The sequence below is a fragment of the Nanorana parkeri genome, unplaced genomic scaffold (genome assembly GCF_000935625.1).
Source record: "Nanorana parkeri isolate BGI_ZX_2015 unplaced genomic scaffold, ASM93562v1 scaffold609, whole genome shotgun sequence".
NCBI lineage: Eukaryota > Metazoa > Chordata > Amphibia > Anura > Dicroglossidae > Nanorana > Nanorana parkeri.
In genome coordinates, this window is record NW_017306877.1 from 144,841 (window position 1) to 154,466 (window position 9,626).

At 47.0% G+C, this 9,626-nt stretch overlaps 1 protein-coding gene across 3 annotated transcripts in view; it reads right to left on the bottom strand.

Annotated features, from left to right (window-relative positions):
- Positions 1-493: 493 nt before the first annotated feature.
- GPI (glucose-6-phosphate isomerase) overlaps positions 494-9,626 on the bottom strand; it is a 23,475-nt gene continuing 14,342 nt past the window's right edge. For 2 of the 3 annotated variants that reach the window (XM_018562889.1, XM_018562887.1), the window contains 11 exons: positions 9,301-9,345; positions 9,153-9,206; positions 7,310-7,370; positions 6,982-7,025; positions 6,653-6,805; positions 6,442-6,571; positions 5,786-5,862; positions 5,523-5,651; positions 2,309-2,384; positions 2,142-2,208; positions 495-710 (listed from right to left, as the gene is read on the bottom strand). In XM_018562889.1, coding sequence (XP_018418391.1) covers positions 587-710; positions 2,142-2,208; positions 2,309-2,384; positions 5,523-5,651; positions 5,786-5,862; positions 6,442-6,571; positions 6,653-6,805; positions 6,982-7,025; positions 7,310-7,370; positions 9,153-9,206; positions 9,301-9,345 — 960 coding nt within the window. In that variant the 3' untranslated portion in view covers positions 495-586. Of the gene's footprint in view, positions 711-2,141; positions 2,209-2,308; positions 2,385-5,522; positions 5,652-5,785; positions 5,863-6,441; positions 6,572-6,652; positions 6,806-6,981; positions 7,026-7,309; positions 7,371-9,152; positions 9,207-9,300; positions 9,346-9,626 lie in introns of all 3 variants that reach the window. The other variant, XM_018562888.1, reaches the window with a different exon arrangement.

A 9,626-nucleotide genomic window follows, 5' to 3' on the forward strand; every position in this document is an offset into this window, starting at 1 on the left:
CTCTACTGGTCCTCACCCCCTTCAACCAACCAGTCTACTGGGTCCTCATCCACACCACCAGTCCTCTCCCCATCAGCCATTTTACTGGTCCTCTCCCCTTCATCTGTGCTACACGTTGTATGACTGGCCTTGTGCAGTCTTTGCAGGGCACTGCCGACATTAACAGATGGAGGGCAATGCCGACACCAGATGTACCGGCGATGGGAATAAAAACAGTTTGCACAGAAAGGGACACAGTACATAATGCAGAACATGTTCCTGGGTGCCCGGATACCGGTGCCCGGGGGGAGGGGTGCAGACTCCGCAGTCCTCAGATACCGGTGCCCAGGGTGAAGAGTCCACGGTCCTCGGATACCAGCAATCTGAACAGTGCAGCGACATCTACATAAGCCGTGACCGATATACGGGACAGAAGCCGTCATTTGTGGTTTTCACCGAGAACTGACCGGAACACAGGACAAAAAAAAGTCACAAAACACGAGAACAGACAAGTCAGGAAGGGGAAAAAAAAAGTGCCTTTATGCTAAAGCCGAGAAGAGGACAGCGGGGCATCGGAAGTGCGGCCGTCCAGAGAATGGCCTCCGAGTCATTTCCGGTGCTTCTTGATGAAATTGATGAGCGCGTTCGTGGAGGAGTCGTGAGAGGTGACGGGCGCTTCGCCCTCAAGTTCAGGCTCGATCTGCTTGGCCAGCTGCTTCCCCAGCTCCACCCTGTTCAGACACAAATGCGTTAGAATTGGGTGCATATCCCATGTCTTGCTCATTTTTAAAGTGACCTTGTGCTTTGCCCATGAATCTTCTATATTGAAACAGCTACCCCTGATATCACTGAACACTGGGAGCTTCTCAATGTGCATTAGAAGCTGCAGCAAGTCAGAGCCCACCTCATTTCCTGGCTGGAGGACGTCCAGCATTATCTAGTTTATTCCTCCACAGCCTGAATGTCCCTTGCCCTGACCCCTTTCATTGGATTCCAGTTCTTTCAATCATGGAGGCTCAGCATTACCTAGGGGTGGTCTACATGCAAATACAGCCCGTCTAGGAATGCCCACTCCTCCAGACTGACATCCACCCATCAAGTTGTTATTTGCATAACACACTCTGCGCTGCCTAGCCCCACCCACTGTGTCCCTCAGACACTTCCCAGTTAAATCATCCTAATGCATGGCAGCATGGATATGCAGTTCAATGGAACCCAGCAGAGCTGCCAGATATGATGCTCCACAACTACACAAGCCACCCACCCCCCACCCTCTACAGATGTGAAACAGCCTCGAGTTGTCCTTTAAGAGGATTAGAAACATAGTACTATTGGTGCAGTGATGAGGCGTCTGTTCCAAAAAGCACAGGATGGAGGATTTTTATTTTTAAATAAAAAGAGAAAGGCATTACAAGGAAAAACTCCTACAATAGACCTGGGCATTTAGGGGGCAAGCCCGGTGTTTGGTCTGCGGCTGTCCGGCCCGCCTTCCTGGGCTCTGTAATGGCTGACAGTGGATACACTGGCCTCCAAGGCAAGCGCATCCACTGCAAGCCATAGCCAGTGCAGGTCGGTTATCAGTCCGTGTTCGGATCGCATTTCTCTCGGTTCTTGGCTGTTAGGACCTAGCAGCCAATGGCATCAAAAGGTCCTCCTCTACAGCCACTGGTTGAAAGGACTGCTGGATGGTTCTAGCATCCAATGACATTAGGGGTTCCTCCTCTGTACCCTCTCCTGCAGCTTCGGCCCATGGACTTGAAAAGAAAAAAAAAAAAGTTAAATGTTGTGTGGGATGCAGGGCGTTGGGGTTAAGCATATGCAGTTTTCTGCACAGCAGTAACTAAGACATGGTACAGTGTGGCAGGTGCGTTGCAGGCACTACTTTTTCCAACCACAACGCATGGCATTACTGCACCGCGTGTTTTCACGTTTCTGGACAGGAGGAGAGTTTGGAGTGCTATATGAATGGCAATGCAACTGCCACACATTTAGTGTGTTGCACGACATCGTGTAAGGTTTCAACCCTCCAAGTTTACCATGTGGCCCTCCTGAAAAAAAATGTAATTGCCCACCCCTGTCCTAGTACCCAGTAAATGGACCTCCATTTCATAACACACACTTTTGTGATTTTACTGGTAGATGGCAGGCGGATAGATACTCACCCCCATTGGTCATAGCTGTTGATATCCCACACAACGCCTTGGACAAAGATTTTGTGTTCATACATGGCTAGGAGTGAAGGAAAAGATAGTCAAAGAAGTGTACATACGATAAAACAGAAACACACAAACCAATATGGACAAAAAACACACCACACAACAAGGTTTACCAATTAAAGCTCCCAAAGTAAATGGGTCCAATTTGCTGAAGACAATGGAATTTGTTGGTCGGTTCCCCTCAAAAACCTATAAGAGAAAATTAGGTGCCAGCCTTATTAAAGAGTCTCCCAGCAGCACAATAGGACAGGCTGGAGTAATGTTAGAGTAAGTCAGGTTACATAGTATTTGAGGTGGAAAAAAAAAGACACAGGTCCAACCTTTGTGTGTCTGTATGTGATCATGCATGCACAATCACGCACAAAAGAAAAAGAAAAAACCCATAACTAAAAAATAAACCACACACCATGGGGGTGTAATCATAGAACGTTGGTGCAGAGCCATTTGCTTGGTGAACAGGTTAGTTTTAGAGTTGCACCATATTGTGCCCACTAGATGGAGCCGAAGAGCATAGGAATATCCTTTGCGCCTCAGCTTCGAGTGGCCATAATAGGGTGGCGTATCGAAATCTAGCATTCATAAAGCAAGCGGCTCTGCAAACATTTTGGAAATACATTCCTATTTGCATCAAGTACGTTCAGGAGCCATATAAGAGGCAGCCATGCTTTATAAAACTGGAGATCATGCGAGGTTCATTTATATTTTGACGCAAAATGTCTATACATTCTATTACAGGTATTTATGTAGCACTGTCAACTTGTGCATTACATTACATAGTGCACAGTGCACAGTGCACATTCACATCAGTCCCAGCCCTCAAGCCAACCCATCTAAAAAAGGTGCCCATACACTGCACGATTCTCGTACGAGAATCGCGGGAAATCCTGTGATCGTACGAGAATCGTGCAGTGTACGGAAGGCGTGCGAATGTTCCTACTGTACGGTCGCACGACTTTTGTATTTCAAGCATGTCCGAAAACCAGCCGAGAATCGTGCGATTTTTGGCTGGTTTGAATCATGCTCGAGATATAACTGCTGAACGGGCCGGTGTGCGCACGCGCACACTGCCCGTTCGGCATTGCAGTCATCAGAAGCCCGCCCCTCGCAAGTACGATCTGCCTGTCCAAGATGGGCAGATCGTACGTTTTTTAAATTACTTTACAACCCTCGCAAGACGAAAGTTTTGCGAGGGTTGTAAAGTGTATGGGCACCTTAAAAAAGGTCCCCATCTCACATGTATACATACAGGGCCAATTAACCTTCCAGGGTGTATTCGGAGTGTGGGAGGAAACCGGAGTACAGGTAGAAAGGTTAACCACTATGGTGCCCTGTATACATTTAACAAGTTCACAACTGAATGTAAAATCATCCTCACCCCTTAAAAAGGAGAACTATGGGGTTAAGGCTTTTCCTCATAGTTCTCCTTAGGGTAACGGGAGGACACAAACTAGCGTCCTCCCATCACCCTAGGCTCAGTATACCGCAAGCTGTAGCTCGCGGTATACTGAGACGCCGCAGCTGAAGCGGATCCCGACAATTGTGCCGGGATCCGCCCAGCTGCGTGAGTGACAGCTGGCTCTGCCTATCTAGAGGCAGAGCCAGCTGTACCCTCCCCCTCCCGTTCGCCAGTCAGCGCTGGCAGATCGGAGCGGGGAGGGGGGAATCCAGCCCCTCCCGTCACGGCAGAGAGCCGCGACAGGATCGAGAGGTGAGCGAACGCCGGTATGTGTTCGCTCACTTCCCGATCTACTGAGCCGACCTGTGACAGTCTCATTGTCACAGGTCGGCTAGAACTATGAGGCGAGTGAAAAGCACCCCTCCCCCCCTCATAGTTCTCCTTTAACCAGTTGACATCCGCGGTGTTAAACCCCCTTCCCATCCAGGCCATTTTTCAGTATTCAGCGCTGCGGTACTTTAACTGACATTTATTCCGTCATGCAGCGCTGTACTGAAATGAATTTTATACCCTTTTTTGGGGACAGATAGAGCTTTCTTTTGGTGGTATTTATTCACCACTGGGGGTTTTATTTTTTTACTGTATTAAAGGAAAAAAATTACCGAAATTAAAAACAAAAAACAAAAAACAGTTTCCCCTATATTAAAACATTTATTATTACCCAATTTTTTGGTAAAATATAAAAGATGGGGTCACGTCGGGTAAAAAGACACTAAACATGTCAAGCCTTAAAATTGCGTGCGCGCGCGAAACCTCAAAAAACGATAATACCCAAAATTGGCCCTAGGCGACGCTTTAAAAGCTGTTACCGCTCATCAGTTTAGTGTTATCAGTGATTGATGGCCCTAAAATGATTGCTCTCACTGCGACGTTCGCGGCGATATGTAACATGTGTAGCGCAATTGTAATTTTTGCGCGCTGGGGCACCGGACGCGTATTTACGTTTATAGGCGCGTAAACGTGGGGGTGGGGGAGTTAAACATTTTGGGGGGGTTTTTTCCCCTTTTTTTATATGTGGCTTTTATTTTATTTTATTTTTTTATGTGTTACTTTTCTTTTTTTTTATTTATATTTTTTTTTTTGCACTTATTGTTATTGCTATTATATAGGGGGATAACAACCCCCTATATAATAGCAAAGGCACACTGACAGGTCCTCTTTATGGAGATATTAGGGGTCTCTAGGACCCCTAATATCACCTATGGACCCCAAAAGAAGCTGATAAAGCAGAGATCTGCTTTATCAGCTTCTTCTCTCTCCAGATGACTGACAGGTGAATGCGGAAGTGATGTAACACACATCACTTCTGCATTCACAGCCCGGACGGGGATCAGCAAGGAGCTGATCTCCCGTCCTCCTCCTCCTGACGCCCTCGGAGCCGGTCCCGGGATCCAAGATGGGGCAGCGGATCCCGGGAATCAAGGTGAGGGGTCAGGGGGAAAAAAAAAAAAAAAAAAAAAACCGGAAGCGCCGAGCGTGCGCGGGGGGGGGCTTGCCGCGAACGAGCACATATAGGCGATCGGCGGGCTATGGACCCGCTGATCGCCTATATGTGTGACACCCGGTACCGGGGGTGTGCATTGATCGGGTCTTTTCCGCCCGTGCGTGCCCGCTAGGGGGCGCGCGCGCGAGCAGAAAAAAATTGCCGTCTGGAGACGGCAACCCGCAGATGCTGCAGTGCCGTCCGTCCGTTTTTTTACTACGGGCGGACGGCAAGAGGTTAAAGAATGTACGGATTTAGGTGGGTAGAGAAGTCAGAATGAATGTGAAGTTAATCGAAGCTGCTTACCATTTGGTCTGGACATGTCGGCATCAATGACCTCTGGTCATAAAAGGGTTAATGGCTGTAAAATACATAAACTAAAAGTCACCTTATGTGGAAGAAGCTTCTCCAGAGTCTCTCCGCTCAGTCCAGAGGCCTGGAGTTCCGCTTTGGCTTCTTCTGTAGACTTTCCCTTCATCAGAGCCTCTGTCTGGGCCAGGAAGTTGGCCAAAAGGATCTAACGGAGAATAGAAGATGGGTTATGGGTGGAGGAGCCGCTTGTCACAGCACACAGGCTGTCCAAGGCAATGCTAGTCTTTTCTAAAGCTGGAATTAAATGATAAAGATATCAGAGATCAGCTGTTGTCTCACCTTGTGGTGCAGCCCATTCCTGATTGGATGCTGAGTCTGTACCGGAATCAGGAAGTCACATGGAATCCTGCGAGTTCCTACAGATAAACATTAGAAATTATTAACACTGAATTTCAGGATCACATTGTACAATCAAGTTAGAGGATTGGCAAACCCAAAACCGTGGCAGCCAACTGGAGTTTGAACACAAGACAATTTGACCTCTAGTGCCTGGAAATACTGTCACCATATAGGTTGGTCTGAGTGTTTTCACTAAAGTGGTGGCCAGCAGTCAGAGGAAAAGCTATAGCATGACCTCAAGTGTGTGCCCATGATTCTGACCCCCACACCCCATTTTAGTTTTCTACCATAGTCCACACATCTCTTTACTTGCCTGGTTCCCTGTAGTGGGGAGTGTGGCTTGATTGTTATACATTGCTCCACCACTCTGACTTGCCCAGTCCCTTTGCTAAAACTTTTGTTAATTGGCTGGCCGTTTCCATGCTGCCCCACCCCATGTTAAGTTCCTAGAGTGTTGGACATCTCCAATAGGTCTGCCTCCACTGGTGGTTAACAAATTGGCACCTTCATTCTCTGGGCTTAAATTTGAAGGGTGAAGAGTTCACAGTCATGGCTTAACACCATTAAAGTCATGTCCATACAGTGCAAATACCAACCTTGATGTATGAGCTGATAAAAGGCGTGTTGGCCATTGGTTCCGGGCTCTCCCCACACTACAGGCCCCGTGTTGTAGTTGACACGGGCTCCTGACTTGGTGATGTATTTTCCATTGGACTCCATGTCACCCTTTAAAAAAAAAAAATTCCAGTTCAGTTTCTTCCCATTTACCAACAACAAACTCAGGAAATGTTACTATAGCTTACAGACCTGCTGGAAGTAGGCTGCAAAGCGGTGCATGTACTGGTCATAGGGGAGCAGGGCCTGGGTCTCACACCCATAGAAGTTGACGTACCAGACTCCCAGTATGGCCAGAATTACCGGGATGTTGTTTTCCAGAGGAGTTTTGTAGAAGTGATTGTCCTGCAACACAACAAGTGTCAGGCCGTGCATTACAAAATTCATTTACAGACCAAATACACAAGAAATCAGTGATGAGGCAACAGTCGGGAGTCCAGATTTTTTTTTTTTTAAATTAAGTATGCAATAAGAGCCAATGCATTTTGGCGTGTTACAGCATACACAAAGTGGGTACATACCATCCAGTGGGCTCCCGCCAAAAGCTTCTCAAAGTTATCATAACCTGGAATACAAAAAGTATACAAAGTAAGATCTGTGAACAAGATTTTACTCGTGTTTTGATGCACACCCATTCCTTTAAAGCAGCGGTCGCCAACCAGTGGTCTGTGGACCACGAGGAAATTTTGGTGGTCCCCGGGCCCCTCTGATGCCGTGCAAGTCGGGCTGTCATTGAAGCGGCACAGAGGCTCCGGGGCTGCCTCTCACTGACTCAAACAGCGGCGGTCACAAGGAATGGCAGAACATCCAAATCAAGGTGACATCCCGACGTTGAACAGGATAACTTACCGATATGAAGGGCGATGGACAGACCAATTGCAGACCAGAGAGAATAGCGGCCTCCGACCCACTAAAAACGATGAGGATATTTTTCTTTAGAAAACACACAAATTTATATTTTGTGAATTATAAACAAAACAAGGTCCATTTAAAGGCCGGCTCTCAGAATAGATTGCCTTGACATTGAAATGCTCTCCGACCTTTCATGTTGTAGAGTAGACTGTCAGCCCCATGCAGCATGAAAAAAGGTCAGACCTGAGAATAACTAGCAGAGATCTGGAGGTCATGTTACCGGACAGCTGTCTGTAGCCTGGGAATTGCTGGGGCACCAAACCTCGTCTGACACACGATGAAGTGTTAGGTAGCCGTATGTGGGAAGTGCTTGTGAAGAGGTTTTTGGCCTTCAGCAGATCCCCCGTGTCCCGCCACTAGCACATTGCCCACCCAACCAAGAGAACATCTGACTGCAGATTGGCCTTAAAGTTTTTTTGTTGAACACACAAAGGGAAACCTGTACTCTACCTCATGTAGGCCAAAGCAACAAAGTACGAAGTACTCCCAGGTATGGAGAGCATGCAACATTGCTGGAACCTGGCGACTGGTTTAGTTCCGTCACAGTGGGGTGAAAGGGACAGACCCCCACTGTGCAGGTCCTGATTAAGGCTCTGACTAGAGCTATCCCAGAGCCTTCTCTGCTCTCCTTTTGGTGGCAGAATGCAGTGGTGGGGGGGGTACGAAGGGAAGGGAACTTCATGGACAAACCACCTCTTGTTCATGCATCCTTCTAAAAATGTAATTTAAAGTGGTCAGTCTTACAAGCTCCTTCAGTACAGGTTCCCTTTAACAGCTTGTGTTTTGAGTGGAGGGAGATGCGAGCTGTTTGGAGTGTGACACTACTTGTCCTGGTGATGCTCAGTGAAGGTCCCACAGTGTAAGGCAGGGGGTCTCAAACCTCCGGCCCTCCAGCTGTGCTGAAACTACAAATCCCATGATGCATCTCTACGGGAGTCATGTCTGTGGCTGTGAGAATCTTGCAACGCCACATGGGATTTCTAGTTCCACCACAGCTGGAGGGCCGGAGGTTTGAGACCCCTGGTGTAAGGTTACTGCAGGGACCCTTTGCTCTTGATTCCAATGCAGCAGCTCATATACTGGTTTTAAATGGAATCCTCTGACAGATGTGAGAATGATGGGTGAAGAGATATCTGCCAGTCCATAAACCCACCAGGACACTGCTACACTCAAGACCTGGCCAGCCAGTAGACACAGCATGAGCATAGTTGTAGATATTTTCTCGGACTTCAAATAATGAACCCTTTAGGATCTTAGGAAACACTTGTCAACTCCCCTTCGGAAGCCCTATATGACCCTACTGTGGCATCAGACTGCAAGCTGACCTGGAATTTGGTCACACCTTATGACAGTAGGGAAGGGGGGGGGTGAAGAGGATGCTGGACCTTCCCATAGGATATGGGATTCCTAATAAAGGCTTTATATTAGAACTTGGCAAGATGAGGAATTGTTTTGCATGTGCAACTGTTGCATAATGTGATCATAGTGCATTATACAAAAATAGGGGGACATCAGTGGTGTATGGAAGAACATTTTACCATCTTTCAAGGTTCAGTAAGAGCCATTAATCTGTGGAATACCCCAAACATGAAATGTTATATAAAGTAAAAATAAACATATCTGGTACATCTCTGCAAAACATGTACATTTCCCTCTGTTTTATCCCTTTTAAAAGGCCCTTCAAATACCTGTTGATGTGCCAGAAACACGCTCAGATTTTAAGCCCCGTTGTGGGCTAAACTTTTATGCAACATATGGGACAAATGTGAAGAGGACTTACATCCCAGAATTCAAACATGTTGGCGGTGTCTATTCCAAAATCCTTCACTTTTGGCTGCAAGGGGAAAAAAAAAACCAAAAACATATGAGCAAATAAAAATGGACTTCTACATTACAATATAGGTAGATTGTGAAAGAAGACTACTCACTGCATTGGTAGACAGAGCAACAAAGTGCTTGGCCACTGAGGATGCCTGCGATATAAAAGGAAGAGATGTCAGTGTACCATCCATATTAATACAGTCTATAAGCAATATTACAACTATGGACGCTGTTCAGGAGGTAGCAGAATGCAGGTCGCGCTGTAGAAATCAATTACCAGTTTGGGAAACATTAAAAGGATTCAAAAGCAGATGTTAAACCTCACAAAAACGAATTACCAAACAAGGCAACCAATCAGTAGAGCAGTTTATGAGAGTGGGCACTTACACAGGGATGCAGAGTGGGAGAGTGAACGGACCCCAGGCAGACCCCC